Below are 23,695 nucleotides of genomic sequence, written 5' to 3'. Positions count from 1 at the left end.
TATCGAGGCTGGATGGATTGTAAGAATCAGCAGATGTTCTCGGGTTAACTCCACCAAGACTGGAGCCCGTGCCGTCTCCGAGAACCCTCTCGACGAGATTGTAGTTGAATCTTTCGTTCCACAAGTAATTGCGAAGCGCGAGCATCTTAGATATTCCTCTTTACCTGCTCCTGTATGGAATTACGACTCGGTTGGACGGATGATATGTATCTATTGGCTGAAGATACGAACAAGGCGATGCTCGTATTAGCTTGCATATAAATCACAGATTCCACCCAACTTGGTATATTGATTCATACACCGCCGAGAACGGCCTCCTCATCCCGCCTCGTTATTCTCGTGTTATAGCGGTAAAAAAGGGTGAAACCCACCCCGTAAGCGCTAAATGACTCAAGGAACAACAACTTCGTATTCCTGAAGATGAAGAGTCGATGACAAGAGGATATATGGAGGAGCATCGAGTTTCTGACCTCTATAAAAGCACGTCTCCGGTACACCTGTGACTGTAAAAGTGTCTATCAGTACATTACTCTTCGCTCAGAAATCTTTTCTTGTTCCTACTTTGTGCCATTTAAGCTCTCGAGATGCGCTTTTCTTACCTCGCTGTGGCATCCTTCTGGGCTCAAGCTCTGGCTGTCACCCCTGACAATGTCTCTTCAGCTCTGCAGCATTGGCTATACAGCAGTCAAGTGGACGACCAGGCCTTAATGCTCCTGGACAGGCCTGACATTGCTGGGATCCAAGCCTTATATAGCTGGAAGTCTCTTGAGCCAGCCGAGAGTCAATACGACTTTGCCAACGTCAGAGAGGATTACCAAAAAGTACTCTCCAAAGGCAAAAAGTTCTGGATCCAACTCCAAGATAGAACTTTCAGCCCAGGCAATGATCCCGTCCCCAAGTACATGCACACGCCGTACTACAACAACGGAAGCGCGCCATCTTGTGATGGTGACTCTTGCGACACCGACTTTGAGGTCACTGGATGGGTAGCGCAGCAATGGAACCCGCGTGTTCGCCATCGCTTTCAAGCCCTTTTGAGTGCATTGGCCGAGGAGTTTGATGGCACGATTACCGGCCTCAATCTGGCGGAGACGTCTATTGCAGTGGACGAAAACGCAAACAACTACACCAATGAGAGTTACTTCTTGGGAGAATTAGAAAACGCCGGGTACGCGGCCAAAGTCTTCAAGAAGAGCCATGCCGTGCAGTACGTCAACTTCTGGCCCGATGGCTGGAACAACACCAACAACCGCTTCGAGGACTCATTCAACTATTACGCGAAGCATGGAGTCGGCGTTGGCGGGCCTGACTTGATTCCCAACAAACCGGGACAGGAGGCGAACTCATATGTTTACATTCCAAAGTTCCACTGCAAGGTTCCTATTGCGGTTGTGGCAGTTCAAGAGAATGATTTGAAAGAGATCAATGAGAAGACTGGAAAGCCGTTCACAAAGGAAGAGTTTGTGAATTTTGCGGTTAATGAGCTGCATGTTGAAATCATCTTTTGGGCAGTGGCAACTCCGTGGCTACAGAGCAGTTGATTGGAATTATGTGGTGGCTTTCAGGCTGCTACCTTACTGTACCATCAAGCTTCTTTCTGAACCGATTCCCAACACTACCTTACATCACATTTGGTAGTACCTAGGTACATTATAGAGAAAAGTCTCTGATTGAATTCCTCGACTCCAGTCGAATCCGATAATGTGACAGGCAAGTGCTGGCGAGACCATTAAGCTTACAAGATAAGAGAAGCTTGCTCCATGTGGAAGAATGGACCCGACTCCCTTGAGCGTTGATCAAAGTTGGGATTCCAGTTACATAGCTCCCCACATGCGATATACTTCTCCGGATGCACCATTGCCGAGACCACTCAAACGACCATTGGAACTTGCTCGCATGGGCTGTTTGAGCCACCCTCTGTTCGGGTATCCTCGGTAGGGGCTGAACGTGACCACAAAACGACGTGAAAGAAGAGCTATTCATCTGCAGTTGCAATTTGGCAACGTCGTGATGCTCTATCTCTGTTTCAGTAAGACATGAGCCATATACGAGGACAAGAGGCCTACGGCATAGTTCTTTGAAGTGAAGTACTCATCAAGTCGATTCGCCACCCAACCCTGCCAGCTATCATTTAGGAAGCCGTACGTCTCTCCCCGCTGAGTGACTGTTGCTGGCCGTCTTTGCCGCCGGTAGCCATATATGCGCTTTGGCGCTGGTCTCGCCTTTGTCTCCTGTTGGACAAGGTGTTGACGGAGTTGCTACCGCTGGTGTCATCTCTGCCAAGGTGACTATCACTGTCAAAATGTCAAATAAAGTCTTATAGCCGTACAGGAGCACTTGGGCCTCTCTGCGTCACCCGACCATCACAACGGCCCCTCATACTTCTCGCCCGCATCACAACGACGCTAGAAGGGGACGTTATGTACTCAAAGGACGTAGGCAGCGCGGTGGTCCCAGCCCATTGAATGGCCGGGGAGTCGCTGAGGACTCTAGGCAAGCTGATGCCATATAAATCAGGCACAGCGTATTGGCTTCTGCACCAACAGGGCGATGGCCGGCTGCAGTCACCGACACCGCTTCGAGCCCTCATCCAAGCCCCGGGGCGAAAGCAGTTCGCAAGTTGGTGGCATCACTCAGGCCACAACCAAAGCGTCTCCGCAAAAGGCGCACAGGTCTTGACCCTTTCGACGCTCCGACTTCCACCCGTGCATGGATGGCAGCACATCATAGACATTATGCAAAACCCGCAGGTGCTGGCGCAGATGATTGGATGAGCGAATAACCGCTCATGGAGCGGCTTGGACATACAGGCAGCAGCATCGTGAGAAGCAATGTGTGCGTCGCTTGGGTTATAGGTCGGCCTCGTTTCTGGCGGTTGGAAAAGAGGTTTATTGTTGCGACTCACTCCCAGATGGGCAGCATGTGCCTGAAGACCGAAAAGAGCGGCTCGTCCAGAGACTGCTACACCTCCTTCTCAGAAGAAATCAAGAGGCAACGCTACCCAGAATACAGATGAACTTAGACCAAAGTCACCTCACAGTGCAGAAGTTCCAGAAGGCAAACTTGAGAGGCGTCAAGAACGGGTGATATTGGCTCCGAAGTGCCCTACTTTGCTGCGGCTCATTTCACCTGCCATCATGTATGATCAGGAGACAGCAGCCTTACTCTCCTAGGCCGTGTGAAGGACTGATGTATCTCCTCCATTCGCTTCCGCTTCTTGCTCGCCTCGATGAATCGAGCACGTGCAAGCGCAGGTTGCCATATCACATCTACAAGCAATTCCTCGGCGCCTGGTCTGTCGGTCGACTCCCAGGCGAGCATTTTCCGCAGTAATTTCGCGAATGGCTCTTTGATAAGGCGCCCTTTGGCCTGGGCATCAATGTTCTTTTGTAGGACTCGGTAAGAGTCCCTGGTCACCTTGACGCCGCTGGGGAGTTGGAAGAAAGCGCAAAGCCAAGAGGCGCCAAGAGCCCATATGTCAGCTTTTGCTTTGTCCACGGAGTTTTGACAGCGCCATATCTCTGGAGCAACATAGATGCTCGGCTTTGGCGTGCCCGTTTTCTGCCTCATATAAAGCGATATAACCGCTTTCTTAGGCACAGAGCGATCCACCGTCGGTGAGGGTTGGATACTGGGCAGGACAAACAGCGAGTCGGGTTGAATATTTCCATGTGTGATTCCTTGTCGATGGAGCTCGGCGAGCCCAGCAAGAGTTTGGTAGAAGAAAAGAAGACGGGTTTTAGCTTGAACCTCAGCCCAAGGCATGTTGAGAAAGTTGTATTTGGCAAGCGGCATTGAATAGAATAACTGATGGCAGTGATCGGATGCCTCGCTCGCGGTCTCATTCTCGCTGAGGTGACATGGGGGCGATGTGTTATGTCCGCACCAAGTGTCGATGATGCCCAGAACGCCCTGATCCGATTTGCTGGAATACTGACAGGCGAACTGGAGGCGATGAAGCACATCCTCTCGCGTCTGAGAGTTGACTTGCAGCTCCTTAACTGCAACCGGCTGTCCCGTGATAATATGGACGCCCGCAGTGATTGATGTATTGGGGATCTTTCGGTGCAGCCAAACGTTCCAGGAAGTCTCAGAGGGATGTATGGGTATAAAGTTAAGCAGTTCAGAGGGTCGGCAACCATTGTAGCAGCAATAGAGATTCTTGTCCAGCTGTTCTGAAATCTTAGCACGGTCTTCGTCTGTGGTGACGAATTCCAATGCGAAGCGATATTCGCCGAAACGAAGATAATTCCGCTTCCGTCTGAGGACGCATGTGCCTTGATGCGCCATCACATCCAGTATCAAATCTTCATCATCCACGTCGCCCTGTTCGTAGACGATTGGCCGACCAGAGATCGACCTGAGCAGCAAGACGCCAGATTGCGGGTGGAAATGAACCATGGCGTGCATGTCTTTGATGAACCGGCGAACTGCTGCAGAGCTCGGCGTCCTTCCTGGCGGACACAGGAGAATATCTGGTTGACGATGGCGGCATAAGCGCTTCTCAACCATGGCCGGAGATGGACCGGCCCCAATGCTCCATCTGAAGTCTTCAGGCCTGATCTCGTCGCAAGGTAATCGGATCGATAACCGGTACCCGATTTCGTTCTCGTTGCTCTTTAGAGTTGGAGGCGATGATTTGCACTGTATTGTCTCGAGAAGGTGAATGGCAGCCTCGTTAACAGCAGAGAAGGCGATAAAATCAACACTGCTGGCTGCAGCGGCCGGCGCGCCATCGGAAGCGGCCTTGAAATTCGTCATGAGAACGACTGAGCAATCAATTAGGGAGGGAATGGCGATGGCTCTTTGACTTGGAAGGGAGCCCAGAGAGGCTGGTGGAGAAAATGGCGGTGGCCGTTCACTTGAAGTGAAGCCGAGAGGCTCCAGGAGTGGCGGCAATCGAGGGTGAGAAGCGAGGATAAAGGCTGTGAAGCTGCTACTTCATACAGCGACGATGAGGCGATGAGGCGATGAGATTAGAGCAGGCCCGGGTGATGCTCATTTGCGATACGCTGGTTTGCTGCTTTTCGTCTCCATCGCGTCTGCACAGGGCTGGTTGATTGATGTCGCGGGGTCACGTGGTGCGATCGTCAGATTGGCTGCGGTGTGCCGCCCTCCGCCAAACAACGAGCCTGCATCTACAGGTATCGAACCGCCATCATCAAAGCGCCGACAAATACTCAACCTCACCCAGCGCATCGTCGCTGGCTTCTTCATACAAATATACTGCAGCGCCCATCAACTCAGCGCCACCATGCCCAAGAGAAAATCCAGCGACCCGCTCCCGCCGCCCAAGAGGGCCAGATTAACCCAGCCTCGCGATACGCTTCACTCCGAGTCATCACTGACGAAGGATACACGACGAGAGAAACGCAAGAGGGTCGGACCTCTACCACCAGATCCTCACGAAGAGCCGAAAAAGAAACGAGCCAGGACGAGCACAGGTCCAAACGACGCAACAACAGATTCAAACAGCAAATCCGCAGAGCTATGGCCGAGCATCGAAGACGTGTCGGAGGAAGAGGAGGTACCGAGTTTTACCAGCGAAGAAACAACAGCTTCACGCGAGTCATCTTCTGATCTATGGCCGACCATCCCATATGAGCCCAAACCCTCGGAGGAAATGGAACCGGGAGTCCTGGCCTTCCAGATAGCAGGCGCGGCTGCGATGGCGGGTTACGTATGCGAGTGCGATTATCACCACATGCTCCTTCAACAATCAATGCCAAGTCCAGAACCATCAGACAGCGATGCGGGCGAACGCGAAGACTTTGGACGCACGATCGTCGACGAGATCACCCCCCAGGCCCGACACTCCACCTTGAAGCCACACCCAATGCCATCTTCTGGATTACCAAAAGCGCCTCCGCGCAGAAGGAGAAGTGTAACTCCTTATCAGCGAATCGGAAAACGCAGCTCCGTGCCAATGGAAGAGCCTCGGCAACAAGAGCGCAAAAACAAGAAGAACAATCGACGCCAGCCACGAAAGGAGACATATTCGCCGGCTATGGAGAACTTTCTACATTCCAAACGGTCTTCTCGACGAGATTCCGCATGCGAGCTGTGGTGTCTCGACGACAGCGGCAAGGCACGGGAAATTTCAGGCACGAAACGGTGATAGATGCGTGGGGATCCAAATTCTGAGCACCAGCTGGCTGGAGGACATACCCGTTAACCTGGCAGGGCTGGGAGCAGCGGGCAGTCCACTAGTGTTAGTAGCTGGTAGCGCATCGTGATGGGCACTGACAGCATCATCCTTTGACATGGTCGTTAATCTGACAGGGTCAGAGGCAGCGGCGAAGTCAAGCATGGATGCGGTTGGAGTCCTCATAATGCAGCTAGTTCTCGAGGCATGGTCGTCATCCTGGCAGGGCTGGGTGCAGCGGCGAAGTTTCGGATGGCTTGAGAAGTTGGATCCTCAAATTGGATGATATGAGCATTGCATAGAGCACGGCGTTTTGGTACTTCTGGGCTTGGTTTGATGATACCCAGGGCATTATATGATTAGCCGGCATATTAGTCCGAGATGTTTTTGCATATTCCCTTTGCTGATACCACTATATGATACCACTTGCTTATCTCTATACACTTATTACTTGGTTATCTAAAGCTTGTTCACCTTGCGAACTCTCTCAAGCGATCATTCTCCACGATCAAATTCCGGCAAAAACATCAACGGCTTTGCTTAAGATACTTGTGTATCAGATCAGGTAGCTGCAGTGGCTGCCGCTAGGTACTATTATGGCCATCATCTCCATCAGTTCTTCAACGCCAAATACTCCTCACTGAACGGGTAGTCGATCAGTCCCTCAGGAGCGCCCACTTTGTAGAATGTACTTCGATCGTAGGGGTTTAGCTCAAGGCCTCTTTGGATACGGAACGGCAAATCGGGGTTCGAGACATATCGCCTTCCAAAGGCGACAATGATATCTCTATCCGGATTCCTCTCAGCCAATTCAAGCGCCGTCTCTGGTAGATAGCCTCCTGTCGCGATGATGGTCTTGTCCCAGACCGCCCACGCCCAGTCCAGCTTCTCGGTGCCATCCGTGTAATCGACTCCAGAAACACGGGACTCAATAAGGTTCAGATAGCCGAGGCCAAGGCTGTTGATTCGCTTGATTAGATCGGTAAATTGGGGAATGGGATTCTCCATCCGCATGCCTTGGAACTCGGACCATGGGCTGAGCTTTATACCGACACGTTCCGCGCCGATGGCGGCGGAGGCGGCCTGCGCAATTTCTACAACAAGGCGGTTCCTATTCTCGATGCTTCCGCCATACTCATCGGTGCGCTTGTTACTCACATCCTGAATGAATTGGTCGAGAAGGTAGCCATTGGCAGCGTAGAGCTCAATGCCATCGAAACCAGCTCGCATGGCATTCTTAGCAGCCTGGACGTAATCCTCGATCGTGCTCTTGATGTCTTCCGCCGTCATCTCCTCTGGCGTTGCGCCTCCTTCGAAGGGAATGGCACTAGGGCCTTTGATCGTGAATCCGTCCTCTTCCGCAGCCAAAGGCTGGGCGGCTCTTCCGAACGCCATGAGCTGAAGATACATGAAGCCGCCTTTTTTGTGAACCGCATCAACAATTGGCCTCCACCCTTGCACATGCTCCTCGCCCCAGATGGCGGAGGTATGAGGCATGCCGCCATGGTGACTGGCTACCGAGGCGGATTCAGCAATGATAAGGCCGCCTGGCAGAGAAGTCCGCTGGAGGTAGTACTCTTTCATGAGATCTGTAGCGACATGGTTTTTATCTGCGCGGAGCCTTGTCAGGGCGGAGAGAGCAACTCGATGGCTAAGCTCTATCTTGCCCAGCTTCAGAGGGGTGAACAGAAGCGAGTCCTTGGAAGCCATATTGATGCAACGTGAGTTATGGGCGTGCAGATTGAGCAACTCGGGAAGATGAAGACGGAGTTGCCGTTGTCGTAAGCTTGGCAGGTGATGAATAATTAATTAAGTGTGGCAGAAGTAGCAAGTGTGAAACTTGTGTTAATACACTTGTAAGATGATACAGAAAACAGCGTTTTCAGTACGACTTCAATCTCGAGTTAAGACTGAGGGATCACTGGCATTTATATAACCTGCTATGGCCCTTGACATCCCTTGTATTTGAATTTGTGACTCTATAGCATCGGAGCGAACGGAATCAATTTGGCAGCATAACCTTCGCAACGAAAGTGTTAAAAGGAGATTCCTGATTGCCAAAGTGAGTAATCAAGCTGTGTAAGCATAAGATTCCATTCAAAACGCTCCAAGTGTACTTGAGGCTCTTCTGACTTGGTGCTTTCAAGCCCCGGATCGACCCGGGCAACGCTATCCAGATTGTCTTTCCAAAAGCGGCAAACGAATTACGGCACCAAGTCCCACATCAGGCTAGCTCTCATGCTTTAAGCAGCTTGGCATGGGCTGTCAAGAACATGGCTGACCGAGCCATCCATCTAATTGGCACTCGCCTTCGTCAGGGACGGTGGCTATTCCACCTTGTGATCATTGTACCAGGGCCTGCAATGCCGGGCACGAAGCATTCATGTATCATAAGCATCAAGTAATCGATGGCGGTCGAATACTAAACCAACCTGAGTGATCAACGAAGCAAAGGATTCTTCCCTTTGGGGCGCCTGTCCCTTTGACATAGCAACTGTACTTACTTAGCTTCTTCAACCATTACCGTAATGCTCAGGTCGTCACGGCCTTTATCGGACTAATAGCGTAAAACATGAATACTTTGCGCAAGTATTGTTGTCACAAATCTGTTGGATGGCTTAGAGGGACGTCTCGTCTCACCAAAGTATATTTCGGTATCCGTCTTGCCGTATCATCATCGCCGAGCCTGCCGCCTATAAAACAAAAAAGCCTTGATACATTGACATTTCCCGAGGCAAACTTGGGAGCCTATAGAGGGACGCCGACCGCAACAATGATACAGATGATACAAGACATGGAGAATCACCAGCTAGCTAGCGCCAAAAAGGCGGCCACTGCGCTCCTTTGATGCAATTCTGCGGTTCGAGCCCGGCAAGCCGCCGAAGATGTAAAAGAATGGTTTGCGGGTGCGGTTGGGCCAATATTGCTGGCCTCTGGCTAACTGAAGAGCGGAACATGAATCAAGGACTTGTATATAATGGAGTTCACATAGATGATTGCTGGTATAAAACGGAGAGCCTAACCTCATAGTATATGGGAGCTTTCACTCATCTACAGAAGGGTCCAGGACAGCAGATGACGGAGATCTACAGCTTCATGCAAAGAATTTCGACCTCTCTATGTAAGTGGCCAACCACAAAGAAACTCTACCGTGTGGAGATCTCTGGAATTGGACGTAATAGACAGCTAAACAATATCACTCACTAGTTCACCACCCCGTCATGTTTAGGCATCGGCTTGCTGATTCGTTGACATAGAATAACAAGACAAGGGTGATACAAGCAAAATATATTAATCTCTATAAGCAACTACCGTGTCTCACCAACACAGATTTCCGGGCTTATACACCGATAAAGATACAATATCATGCTGGTCGCCTTTCGGGTTCTTCTGAATCTTTTTATTCTTCGACCTGCTCTTGAGTTAGTCCCAGCATTCATGTGGCTCTTATGCTTGTACATACATCATTGCAACCTCTTCCCGCTCGATCTTTGTCACAAGTTTTCTGGGGAATTGTCGAGGCTTCACGGATTCGGCCAGCTCTCGGCTAATTTCCCATGCTTGGTATGGATCTGTTGAAGACGTCGGCCCGGCATAATCGGAAGCAAACGCGAATAGCGGCCAGTGGACAAGCGGAGAAGACGCTTGCCATTTGCGATTTCGGGTGTAGCTCGACATCAAGTGTTCTATAAATCCGTCAAGCTGCTTCTCGACAACATGGTCAAGCGGTGTTTTCCCGTCGGTGTCTTTGTGGAACATAACAGGAGGGGCCTTCTTAAAAACAGGACGTACGAGGTGCTCTATAGACGAATATGCTACCTGTGCATGCATTCTGATAAGTTTGCTGCATAAGTATTATTAAAATGTATATTAATTAGCTTGCTTAACATCCTATAACTAGATAAGAGTATAGCTTTTACTTATACTTAATAGCTAGGTTAACTCTTATAGCCCTTATACTAGTACTTTTTATATTAATACCCCTATTTTTAACACTCTTACTTAGTAATATAAGAAAATTAAGTGCAGCTTTTATTACTGCTATAGCTTTTACTGCTTTTACTATCCTTAATAATAAAGTAGTTTATATATAAGGCCTAGAATATACTCTTATTAATTTAGTATTACTAACTTTTTTTTAAAAAGCTTTATTTTATTATTAGTATATAGCTATAGCTTTAAGGTCTTTTTACTAGTGTTTTTTACTTTAATAATTCTTCTTAAGCTTAAGGCTTTATAAAATTTTAAAAAGTAGTTTTTTTTTAAAGGCTTAGTTAACTTATTTATAACTATCTTATTTATAAAAATATATTCTAGCTTAATCTTTTTACTTTTAACTTTTTTATAAATAAAATGCTATTAAGTCTTAATATGCTTTAATCCCTTATAGTTTATTAAGTTCTTTATTAATATAATTACTCTTTAGTTATTATAATAAATAATTATAATATTTAAAAATAAGGATTTTACTAAAGTTAATAATAGGTTTATAATATATTTTTTTTAAAAGTTAATTTATAATTTTATAAAGAGTCTTTATAGCTAGATTGCCTTTTTAATAGTATTTATCTAGGCTATATATTTAGCCTTATAGCTTAATAAGGTAGTTATTACTTACTGCTTAAAAGACTAGCTGATTTTACTACTCTTAATATTAAAAATATAACTTAAGGTAAATTTTTAAGTGTTAAGGTTATTAGCTTAGTTTAAGTTATTATAGTTATAAAGTAGTTATAAATTATTATAAAATATAAAGCAGAGGTCTTTTATTTCTTAAATATATTTAAGTATATGCTTAATAGCCTGCTTATATATATTATTAAGGTTATTAAAGTAGTAATTAATAATAAATATAATATAAGCTAAGTTAAGTCTTATACTTAATATTAAGTATATTAATAATCCTATTATAAATTAATACTCTTTTTTTTTATTAAGCTAGTATATATAGTTATTTCTAGCTTTTTTTAACTATTTTTTTATTATTAAGGTTAATACTAAAGTATAGTCTATTATATAATATTAGTAAAGGATCTTTTAAATATAGCCTTATTAGTCTAAGACTATTATCCTTCTTACTTTATTATATTATATTTAAATCCTTAAGTAATAGTAATATAGGCTAAGATTTATTATAAAGAATTATTAATAAAAAGCTTTTTTAAGTTTACTTATTTTTAACTTATCCTTATTAATAATAAGTAAGTTATTTATATAGATTATAATAAAGATGCTATTTTTTATATATAGCCTACTATTAGCTAAGATTATATAAAAGCTAAAAGTTAAATAAAAGTTAGTAAAAGTCTTATACTATACTTATAAAGCCTGCTTAAAACTATATAATACTTTTTATAGCTTATAGACTTTACTTATATTATTTTTAAAGCTAGTAAGTTAGTTAATATAAATATTTTCTTTAACTTTATTATAAAAAAACATAGTCTTAATATTTATTTACTTTATTTTTAAGTTTAAGGCTGCTATAATAGTAAATAATACCTTATAAGTTATAAGTTTAACTATTAATATAAAAGTCTTTATATAATTAATTTTAATAATCTGCTTATATTCTTAAATTACTTAATAAGCTTTATACTTAATAACTTAGTTATTAAGACCTCTCTTTAGCTTATAAACCTATTTTTTTTATAATATATTTATACTAAGGTTTAGGTTAATTAAATCTTAAGTCTTATTTTCTTTTAAAGCTTATATTTCTTTTAATATCCCTTTATACTACTTATTAAAGAAAAAGCTATATTATGCTTTTTTATAAGTTATTAGCTTAATATTATTAATATAAGATTTAGCTAAGGCTATAAAGGCTAGTATATTATATAAAGAAACTTAACTATATATTAAATATTAAAGTTTAAGATATTTTAAGACTTTTTTTAATAGCTTTACTTATTTTAAGTTTATAAATATAATAATAGTTATAATAGCTAATTATACTATAGCTACTTTAATAGTAAATTAAACTAAGCTTAATTTTTAATACTGTTTTTCTTTTTATATTAATAGTAAAGAAGTAAAGAGATTTATATTTATTTAAGTTATAATAAAGTATATAGTTATAGTTAGTTATAAAGCATTTAACTTAAAGTATATATTTAAAGAACTTATTACCCTCCTTTTTAATATAAGTAGGTAATATATAGTATTTTTTATAAAGCTAAGTAGGATATATTTAATGCCTTTATTATTAAGCTTTTTATATTAAGCTTAAGGAATAAGATACTAGGCTATAGTGCTTATAATCTTAATATTTAATATATTTAGCTATTACTTAAAGATATATTTAAATAGTATTTTATCTAGTGCTTTATAAAAGCTATAATTTTATAAATAGTTAATAGTTTTTAAAATCTTTAACTAGTATTACTTTAAGATATTTCTTTTTATTATTATAAGTAATAATTTATTTTATATTATAATATTAAAGTTTTTTATAACTTTATTAAATTAATACTACTTTATAAAAAAGCTTTTTAATATAGTGCTATATTATACTGTTTATTTATTAAAGTTACTATTATTAAACTCTTTTATATTATTTATATATATAATATAATAATGCTAATTTTAAAGCTTTTTTTTTTTAAAAAATTATATAAAGTATTATATAAATTCTTATACTCTTTACTTATTTTTAATAGCCTTACTATTATTAAATCTACTATAGCTATTAACTAGAGTTATTTAATATCTCTCTTTTTTATAGCTAGGTATATAAAAGGGTTTATAAATATTAATATAAATTATATTTTTAATATATTTACCTTATTATAGCTAGCCTTAATATAATTTTTCTTTTATCCTTTTTTAAAGATAGAGCTTATAAAGGTAATACTTTTAAGTAGTATTTATGCTATTTATTATATCCTTAAGTTTAATAAGATTATTATTATTAAAATATCCTATTTTATTATACTAAAGCTATATTTAAGGATTAATAATATAAAAGATAAAGACTTATATAAAGTAAAAGATTAATAGTTATATAAGTAAGGAGTTAGTTTAAAAGATAAATAGATTTTTAAATTATCTTATTATAATTTAAGTATTACCTTTTTAAATTATTTAGCTATTTTAAATAACTTATATTTTCCCTTTTTAATTAAGGAGTTAAGTTATAAAAATAAAATTTAATTTAAAAGTAAATATAAAAAGAACTTTTATAAATATAATTATAATAAATTAATTCTTATTAATATACTTTTAAATAATTATTTTAACCTTTTTAATAGTAATTTTAAAGTCTTTTATATTATTAAGTATACTGCTATAAGGCTAAAGGGATTTTAAGGTAAATTCTTTAATATAATATATAGTATATTACTTATACTTTAAATTAAGAATTTAAATGCTTTTTAAGCTATAAGATAATAATAATATTATATTCCTTAAAAAGTAATAAAGTGTTTTTTATCCTTTAGTATTATTATAAAAAATAAAGCTTAATTATCTTTATTTAGAGATATTTAAGCAGGATTTTAAAACCTAAGGTGTCTTTACTTTTATTTATAATCTTTTAACTTATATTATTTATAATCCTTTTATTTCTTTTACTTATTTAAATATAAATCTTAGCAGTTATTTTTAATATAATATATTTTATTATAATATATATATCTTAGTATCTTTATTATTATTAAGTCTTTATCTTTTATTAATATAGGTTATTTTTATATTAATAACGCTTATATTATTATACTGCTTTTTTATTTAACCTTTTTAGCCTTAGCATTTTAAATAATACTATTTAGTATAAGAAATATATTTATATTATAATTTATTTAAAAGTTAATATACTAGACTAAGTATTAATTACTTAGGCTATTAATAAACTTAAGGATTAAATAGTTATTAAAAAGCTTATATTAACTTCTAGCTTAAAGAAATCTCTTTTAAATAATCTTAATTTTCTAAGTAAAGTCTTAAACTAACTTTAATAATATAAAAATATAATTCTTTTATTCTTTATATATTATTTATAAGGCTTTAAGCCTTAACTCTTAAAATTCCTTTTTTATATATTAAAATATATATTAAACTGTTTTTTTATTACTTATTATCTTACTTAATAAGATAAATAATATAGTTTTAAATATACTAATATATTAATATTACTTACTTTTTTATATATTTAATTAACTTTTTAAAACCTTATCTTTAATATTATAAATACTTAATAAATCTTCTACTTTTATAAAGTTTATAATTAACTTAAGCTAATACTTTTAAGTAAAATAGTCTTTATATTTTTTTAAGGTTAATAATAATTATAAGCTTAAAGCATTAATAGCTATAAGCTTAATTTTTAAACTAGCTATTATATATATAATAATACTATTTTTAAGATTAATATATTTTTAAGCTATATTTTTAACTAGTTAATAATTTAGCTATAGTAATATATATACTTTATAATTATAAATATTTATATTACTTAGTAATAAAAGAATGCTTATTATTTTATTATTTTTAAGATTTTTATTTATTTATTTAAAGGTCTTGCTGCTTTAAGCCTTTTTATCTTTATCTTCTTAATCTTAATTATTTTAATTATTAAAAGAAAGATATTAATAAAAAGTAAGGCTAGTAATTAGGTTATTTAATAATAATAATCTTAGCTATCTTAGTTAATAGTTAATCCTTATTTAATCTTAGTTAGTTAATTAAATTTCTTTAACTATTTTAGTATTTAATTAAGATATAATAGCTTAATAAGATTAGTTATTAGCTAATTTTAAAAGTATTAATACTTAGTAATGCTTAGCAGCTTTTAATAAAAGCCAGGCTTATAACCTATTAAAATATATATTAATTAGCTTACTTAATATCCTATAACTAGATAGGAGTATAGCTTTTACTTATGCTTAATAGCTAGGTTAATCCTTATAGCCCTTATACTAGTACTTCCTATATTAATGCCTCTATTTCTAATAAGTATAATAATAAGGATGTGGGAAAGGAGCAGAACGTACAGTGTGGAGAACCGTATGACCTCTGCTATTAAACATTTCCATCGCCGCCGATGTAGAAACATCTAACAGAGTTGTAAATAGTCCATTCGGTGTAGGTCTAGTAGGGATCCAACGTGCGAGAGGTGTCAGCCCGCCGGGACTTTCATCACAGCGTTGCCCCAGTAGCTGATGCAGCACCGATCTATCCATTGACTGGAGGAAGGAGGAGAGCTTTTCGGGCTCCTGGATATAGCCTTGACCTGGGCTGACCAAAAGAAGGTGTAGCATATTGCGACCAAACAGATCAGTGGCAAATGGGCTAGCTCCCGCTTCGAGAAGGATATGAAGAACTTCAATTCTGTGGTGGAGAGCTGCCGTTAACAAGGGCGTCCACCCATCGATCGATTGGACTTCGAGGAGCTCCGGATGAGTCGACAATAGAAACTTGACGAGATCAACGTTTCGCGAGATGACTGCACAATGCAATACAAGGTTCTCTAACACGAAACGGTTATCAACGAATACGCCGTTGAAGATCCAGACTGGGCAATACGTACTTCGCTTGTTCATCCACTTCTCCACCGCGTCCACAAACTCTGCTCGGGAAGCCTGAGGGCCGGCTTTGCGGCTCGAAAAATCTGTGTTCTCTGCAAAGTGCTTGTATGCCGCCATTGCCTTGTCTGTATCCAGGAAGAAGCGCACCATGTCGATATTCCCCGACCAGGCAGATTGAAGCAAAGGCGACAGCTGGTGGAGTCTGTCCAGTTGACTTTTCCCCTTCAACTTACCTTGGCTCACGGCATGCCGAAACGGTGCACCAGTAGCTTTGATGTATTCTTCAAAGGCTTCAGGCCAGTCGCCATGTTCAACAAGATCCCATGCATGCCGAGTCTGGCGTTCAATGTCGCTCTGCTCACGGGGAAACGAAGATTCCATCTTGATAGAAAATCTTAGCATGTCCATGTCTTTGTGCTTCTCACCAGCAAAACAGCTGTGACTATCCGCAACGATCTTCTTCGCAGTCACTGTGGACTTGACTTGAGCGGAGACTTTCTTGATGCTGTCCGCAGAATGCTCATCGTCGGCCAGTTGATTGCAGAAATCAGATGACACGTCATCCGCGAAGTTGACGTGCTGAGCTGTGGCAATCTGAACGATAGTGCGGGCTAAATCGTAGTGTCTATTCTCAACCGCAACAAGGAAAGGGCCCTGAGAATATCCAGATACATCTGCTATCGCGATCGGGGGGAACTTAAGGTTAGGACCCCATGGGCTTAAGGTTAGAGCTTTCACCAACGCAATATTACCGTCCCGGCAAGCGGCCAACCTGATCAAAACCACATGTCAACACACAAGCTCAAGCATGAACAGAAATTCAAGACACCTTACAGAAATTGGCGACCGTTTTCCACCGTACTCAATTTCGTCGGGTCGATATCCATGGAAGAATGTAATGGTCGAGCGTTTGTCTCAGTAGGCGGCGGATGCAACTGGATTCTCTTGGAGGACGGTTGAGAAACCGGGGCTTGAGGATCTTGTAAGTTCAGTCCATCAGATGTCTGAGCACCCAGAGAAACCAGCTTCGCCTCCGCTTCTTCATATGCTTCAATAAGCCGGGCTACTGCATTCTGCTTCCCAGCGCGCTGCTCGGCCTCTTCTGGTGTCCCTTTGATCTCGTAGTAGACGCTCTCATCATCGATGTTCCAGCTACGAAGCTCGACGAGCTTTGACTTGACAATATCCAAGACCGTGCGGCATTCACGTTGATTGATCATGTAGCGAGCTTGGTCTTCTGTCAGCCTCGTATTTGGATCGACCCCACGATCAAGCAATTCCATCACCAGTCCAGGCATTTCGAACAAAGCGGCGCTTAAGATTGGTTGCCAGAAATCACCCTCGGCCCTGTCTAGGGGTTTTTTTCCGAAAGGGCTGGTGTCTGACTGAATCTCAAGAGGGGACTTGAAGTCCAGATGTGGCGGGGCTCCATAAGATAGCAGCTTGAAGGCGGTCTCTTCCAGTCCAAGATGGATCACGCCTGTCAGCGCACAGTGACACTTCATGGAATCAATCCAGAGACCCTTGGTAATTGCGCTTGTGAAGTTTTCAGCGTCAAGTTCGGCGAAGATGTCGAATGTATCTTCGGCCCGCTTCATGATCATGAAAAATAGAGACTCTGTCACTGTGTGTGATGAAGCGTCAAGCAGATTTGCGCCCTGTTGAAGCAGCAGCCTCAGGAGGGAACGACAAGCGTCGCGTGGATGCTGAAGCGCCGCTTCCAGGATATGAACAGTCCTTGTTCCTTTGTGCATGTCTGCATGACCAACAACGATATTGGGCCTTGCGTGGTATCTCGTCAATAGCAACTCTGCCACTTCGAGGTGTGCTATTTCTTCCCATCAGTGAACATTCCGTATACCAGAGAATTACTATGTGATATTACCTAAAGCGACCGCAATATAGAGTGGCGACATGTTAAACTTGTGCGTCAGAGAGTCCACGTGAACGGTCAGATCTGCCTTGTCGCCCACTGCTGTCTTTCCATCGGGTTTGTCTTCGTTCCCACTTGCTTGTGGCTTCGACTCAAGAGCATCCATTACCACGCGCAAAACATCAACATCGCCTCTCTTAGCGGCCAGATGGACTACCGCTTCGCCTTGCCTAGTCCAGGTGTCCAAACTTGCGCCATGGTCGATCAGGAGCTGGCATATGTCTGCTGTCCCCGCCAGTACGGCCAGATGTAGGGCAGTTCGACCAGCAGGATCTCGACTCTCGACGTCGACTTGCTTTAGAGCGAGCACCTCTTTAAGACTGACAAAATCTGCCCGAGCAACAATCCCAAAAAGGCTCGCAGCCTGTGATTCTGCCTCGACCATGTTCTCCTTTGATTCGGCAAGTCCAGGCTACTTGATACTAGAAGAAATGGACTTGATCGAGTTTGAACGTTGAGGTAAAGCAGAACATCGGATCAAGTGAGCGTGAATCGCGACATGGGCACTTCTGCATTGGTTAGCGCGCCAGAACTCGTATTACGGAGCCAGTCGGACCGAGGGTCGTCTTTATTGCTGATGTTGTGAAGTTTGTGAAGTCGGTACCGAAGTTAAAGCTGTGTATTATTGCTTCCGTTGTGGGACTCGTGTGCAGGCGTAGAGCCTTAATCATTCCAAGGTGTTAAAATTATTCGACAATAGAGTCTGTTTGAATCTTCCTACTTTCGCCGGATTCTATCTCAGATGGGTCACATCGCTCGCATCCGTTTTTTGTGAAGACGTTCGAAGGCTGAAGTGGCTGAAGTGGCTGAAGCGACGACTTACGGCCTTATTCCAACCCGGTAAAAAATAAGAAAGGCCATTTATGGCAGTCTGCAACATGGTATCAGCGGTTCGTCTTCGAAAGTTGGCACTAACATATGAAGGAAAAACTACTCCATCGATTCTGAAGTCATCGTTCACCAGTAGCCCGTGAATAGCCGTGGCTCACATTACATGATAACAGCTCCCTTAGTTCTCTTCGAGCCAATTCAGTAGTTGTAGGGTATCCCTTAGTGAGGCTTTAGATCTTATAAGTCACTCATGATAGGCTTGGAACGATCTCAGATTAGCGAATATTTATTATGGGCTTGACTACATCTATTACTACCTACATACAAATTGAACAAGGAAGCGCATTCGCCTACTAAGGTAGTATTTAGGGTATGTACATACAGTGCGTGACTCTCTATCGGCGGCAGAAGAACAAAACAACGCAAGGTGAGTGCTATGGGCAATCGTGTCAAGAACGGTGCATCGATCTCTCCATTACGTCCTTACCAAGATTATAACATTCACTGGGTTCAAGAGTCCGACGGCTCAGGAGTTCTCGCCAATCGCCGCTTGGCTTGAGCTTATTTCCCTACCCTCGTCACATCAAGATGTTTACTCCGTAGCATACTGAAGAGCCATCGAAGGCCCTGTTCTGGCTCAATCACCACAATTCTGAGCACCTCTCTGTTCATTCTTATTCCGTTTAGTCAGTATCCATTCCGGAGCCTCAAAGAAGAACATGATTGGGCCATTGAGCAATGGTTGAGGTAGTCATTGCATGCAACTTAGCATCTCCTTGTAACGGATGCTGACCGAGCCTTTTCCCCCACGTATACATGACTGGAGTCCGCAATCGTACACGGACAGATGGGGTATTACATATCCAAAGGGGAGACTCGAGGGTTGGTGTGCCCGTTTTAGCTGTCGACTAATGATGACAGCTTTTTTCCTGAATCAGGAATTTGGACAAACATTAACACCCGTATTCATCTTCGGGACCGACCCAATTTCAGTGCGGATGTTGCATTTGGTGGCGCGGGCTTACCTTGCCCCTGCGCCTCGACGAGGAGGAAAACATAGGCAACAGCTCAGGCAGTCAGCGTTACTGCAGCAGCACCAAGACTCATGGAAGCACTTCTGCAGCCCTCTGGAAGTGGAAATCCTTCGGGAGGCTCTCAAAATAAAAATAGGTGGGCAAGTGCAAAGATCATCCCGTAATACACAATTTGGCCGTAACGTTCTTCTTGTGAGAAGATGAACCACCCAGCTACCCGCACAAAGAGTGGAAAGGCGATTGCAGAGATGCAATAGGCGTAGTTGGCAAGATGACGCGGGTGGTCATATTTGCAACCGGGGGAGGCAGAGACTATTGTACAATTTGGCGCGGAGAAGCAAATATTGAGTGCACCGTGAGAGTTCTTCGAAATAAGCCCTGACGGACGGAACAGACGATTAATTGATAGCCCGGATGCTGCATTGATTGAAGCTGTCTAAATTGTGCAAACAGAATGACAAACGTCGTAGAGGATGTGCAGGAGAAAGGGACACTGATACGAGGACGCCGCGCGAAACCAAATGTTGGAGGAGTTCGAATAACAGAAACATACTTTGCTTTGGATTATCTTTTCGCACTTCACTGATGTTGCGTTTTCTTCCTTGATCTTGCTCTTTCTCTTGTAGCGTGAAACCCTTCAACAGTCGCCGTTACGCTCAATGGCGTTGCTTCGTCAGTGCATACGTACTATACTTCTGATAAACCGTCTGCATCATCACCCAGGTGAGCATCATGCATGCGCTGAGTAGATTGAAGCCAATACTAGATCGGGCATTTTGAATGCCGACTTGAAATGATTTCACGAGTGCTTTTGCGGTCGGTGTCAGGTTATTATTACAGTAAACCTTGGTTACAAGTCTGATGCCCGCTAAAGGCGTTTATAGGGGCCTAAGCGAAGCTGCTGCGTGGAAAGCGCAAGCGCAGCTTTAGCGCCCTATTAGATGCGGATAATTAATATTACGCCCTGCCTGCCCTCTTTATAATTATTATCACTATTAAGAGCCTTATTATTAATAGCCTTAATAGTATATATAGAAAAAAAAGTTATAAAAAGAAGCCTTATATAAGATTTAAACGCTTAACCTTCTAGCTGCTTTATAATATAAAGGGCCCTCTTAAAGCTATAGATTATATTTATAAGCATAGTAAGAGAGGTAATGCCTTTATACCTTTAATTGCTCTTGCTAAGCGCTACTATAGCTGCGCTTAAGCCTAGCTAGTAGGTATAATCTGCTGCTTATAAAGGTTATCTTATTATAAAAAAAGATAGCTAGAATAATAAAAAGGCAAAAACTCTTTATATATTAGCTTTAATATACTATAGGCTAGATTTAAAAACCTAGTTATTTATTTTATAATACTTAGCTTTTATATAGGTAAAAAGGCTTAAAGCCTTTTTTCTAACTGCTTTTATAAAAGTTAAGCGCTTTATTATAAAGCAGTGTTATTACTCTAGCTATTTTATTAAATATCTTATATATAAAGGGCAGGTGTATATATAATTAATATAATAGCTAAAGGCTGCTACCCCTTTTAAACTACTATACTAACTATAATACTAATATCTAGCTAATATTATAAGGAGAAGAGATATTATTGCCTATAAGGGATAGGTTATAACGCTTATATATATAAGGCTTAAAAGATATTATAATGCTTATATATATAAGGCTTAAAGGAAGGTATTATAGCGCTTATATATATAAGGCTTAAAGGAGAAGATTATAATACTTATATATATATATAAGGCTTAAGAGACTATAAAGCTTATATATATAATGCTTAAAGAAGGTTATTATAATATTACTACTTTAATTAAATAATAAAATGCTTAGTATTTAGCGCCTTTTAATGCATAGCTTTATGCTTTATGTTTATACTACTATTTTAAAGGCTTTTTTATAATATAAGCAGTAGAATGTAAATTAAATAAAAGGGCATTTATAATAGTATTAAACACTAAACAGCCTTATATATTATAAATAGAATATATATATTAAGTTACTATTCCTGCTCTCTTCTCTTTTCTTCTTTTTTTATTATTATGCTTATTACTTTTATCTTTATTACTACCCTCTTTATTAACCTGCTTAAGATCTTTACTATACTTTTTAAAAAAGCTAACCTAAAAGGCAAGCATAAAGCTAACCTTAAGAGCAAGAGTAAAGCTATTACTATGCCTAAGGCTACTTTCTTTAAAATAGTATATCTCCCTCTATCCTTTATATTTTTAAGCGCTAACTTTATATTACTTTTAGTAAAAGCTAAAGAAATAGATAATGCAGTCTTAGGTTAATAATAATAGCGCTAGCTTATTATAAGCAGCAGTAGTAGTAATAGTAGTAGTAGTAGCAGTAGTAGCAGTAGTAGTAACCTTATAAGATCTACTATATAAGAATTATATTAAAAGCCTTATTACTAGTAAAAAGGCAACTTCTCTTAATTAATATATAAATTTAAAGGGAAGCTCTTAGTGCTATAAGCTTTATAATAAAGGCAGCTATAAGTATAGACCTTAGTATATTCCTTCCTTTCTTTTAAACTGTTTTTACTGCTAAATATATACTATAGCTATTATTAGCTTATGCCTTTTATTTAAAGACTTAATTATACTATTAATAAAGAAGATAAGAAGGTTTATTTATAGATTTCCTACTTTTTATACTTTATACTAATAATATACTAAGTAATAAAGTAATACTATATAGCTATTTATCTTATAATTAATATACTTAATAATAAGGATCTAGTGCTTAAATTAAATAATAATAATAAAGGTAATAATAATAAGATAAGCTATAAGCAGGCCTATAAGGCTTAAAAGACTATAGCTAAGTATATTTTTTATAAATAGGCGCTAGTGCTAAAGAGAGAAAGTGCTATTACTATTTTTATAATTATTAGTCTTTAATTATATTTTAATTTAAAAAAGGAATAAAATTTTAGAATTTATTTATATAAAAGGTATATATAAAGTAATATATATAATTAGTATTAAAGGGCAAGGCTATTACTATCTAAATATTAATTATATATAATAAAGCTATAAAGGTAATAAAAAAAAAAAAGGAAAGAAAAAAAGAATAATAAAAATAATTTAAGTAAAAGAAATAGCAGTTAGCGCTAGTATTATTTAAGGCAAATGTTACTAATAATTAAGATAGTAAGGATCTTTAGCTAGGTTAGTATTATTATAAATAGTAGGTAAATTAAAAAAAGTATTAAATAAAATGCCTTATAGTGTTTTAATATATAAGACTATTATATATATTAAACTTATAAAAAAATCCTTTTATAATATATTAACTATAGCCTGTTTTACTATATAGCCTTATAATTTATAAACAGTAATAATATAAGCTACTATTAAAGGAAATTATATCTAGCTGCATAAGGCGCTCCCCTTAATAAAGTCTTAAGTAGATTAAAAGATAGGCACTACTTTTTATAACTATACTTCTTTAAGATAAGAAGGACTATTATAATAATTAAATTCTATAAGTATAATAGCTAGGTGCTAAGTGCAGGGATTTTTAATATCTTATACTTATAAGATATTATAAACTTAGCTAATTATGCTATTAACTAAGCTTATAAATATTTAAATATTCTTTATTAATATTATATATATACTAATATAAAGATATAAGCACTAGTTAAGGTTTTTAGTAAATAAAGAATTAGCTTTTTATACTTTAAGGCTAGTGTTAAAAGCTATAATATAAATATATAGCTTACTTAGCCTTTTTATATAATTAAGGTTATACTCTTAAACTTAAGCATTAATAAGATAGATCTAGATAGCTAAGTTAAATTACTAGACCTTATTTAATAGCAGTAAAGCCTAAGTTTATATGCATAGTAAATGCTAATCTTTAATTATAAGAATATTTTAATGCAGGTATTAAAGGGTAAGGCAGAATAAAGCCTAATTATCCCCTGCTTAATAAATAACCTACTATAATTTAACTATAATACTAATTAACTTATATATATTATGCCTTAATAAATTAATCTTGCCTTAAGGCTCTGCAGTAAAGAGAGGGCATTTTATAACTAAAGGCAGTTAATAAAAGTCACCTAAAAGAAGGATACTTTAACTATTAAAATACTTATTTTAGTATATTAAGAAGATCTCTTATAGTTAATAATTAATATATCCTATTATATATAAGCCTATTATAGACTTTTTATTAATAATAAGATATTAAATATAGTGTAATTT

General features: G+C 39.3%; 4 protein-coding genes across 4 annotated transcripts; 2 read left to right on the top strand and 2 right to left on the bottom strand.

The window, feature by feature from the left end:
- Positions 1-584: 584 nt before the first annotated feature.
- BBK36DRAFT_1171520 (hypothetical protein) lies at positions 585-1,541 on the top strand (the record flags this gene model as incomplete). The annotated part of the gene is made up of 1 exon (XM_024895581.1): positions 585-1,541. One exon carries the CDS (start codon positions 585-587, stop codon positions 1,539-1,541), a length of 957 nt encoding a protein of 318 aa, XP_024746595.1.
- Positions 1,542-3,135: 1,594 nt separating this feature from the next.
- BBK36DRAFT_22557 (hypothetical protein) lies at positions 3,136-4,761 on the bottom strand (the record flags this gene model as incomplete). The annotated part of the gene is made up of 1 exon (XM_024897942.1): positions 3,136-4,761. The coding sequence occupies one exon, from the start codon at positions 4,759-4,761 to the stop codon at positions 3,136-3,138; it is 1,626 nt and encodes a 541-aa protein (XP_024746594.1).
- A 493-nt stretch (positions 4,762-5,254) lies between these two features.
- BBK36DRAFT_1171518 (hypothetical protein) lies at positions 5,255-6,118 on the top strand (the record flags this gene model as incomplete). Its single annotated transcript, XM_024895580.1, has 1 exon — positions 5,255-6,118. The coding sequence occupies one exon, from the start codon at positions 5,255-5,257 to the stop codon at positions 6,116-6,118; it is 864 nt and encodes a 287-aa protein (XP_024746593.1).
- A 639-nt stretch (positions 6,119-6,757) lies between these two features.
- On the bottom strand, positions 6,758-17,990 carry BBK36DRAFT_1126757 (hypothetical protein; the record flags this gene model as incomplete). Its single annotated transcript, XM_024891414.1, has 10 exons — positions 6,758-7,306; positions 7,397-7,599; positions 7,833-7,894; positions 9,468-9,557; positions 9,609-9,964; positions 15,139-15,590; positions 15,675-15,797; positions 15,906-16,444; positions 16,507-17,488; positions 17,558-17,990. 10 exons carry the CDS (start codon positions 17,988-17,990, stop codon positions 6,758-6,760), a joined length of 3,789 nt encoding a protein of 1,262 aa, XP_024746592.1.
- Between the last annotated feature and the right edge of the window lie 5,705 nt (positions 17,991-23,695).

This window comes from Trichoderma citrinoviride, assembly GCF_003025115.1.
Source record: "Trichoderma citrinoviride strain TUCIM 6016 unplaced genomic scaffold BBK36scaffold_13, whole genome shotgun sequence".
NCBI classification, from domain to species: Eukaryota; Fungi; Ascomycota; class Sordariomycetes; order Hypocreales; family Hypocreaceae; genus Trichoderma; species Trichoderma citrinoviride.
This window is presented reverse-complemented; position numbering and strand designations above follow the sequence as displayed.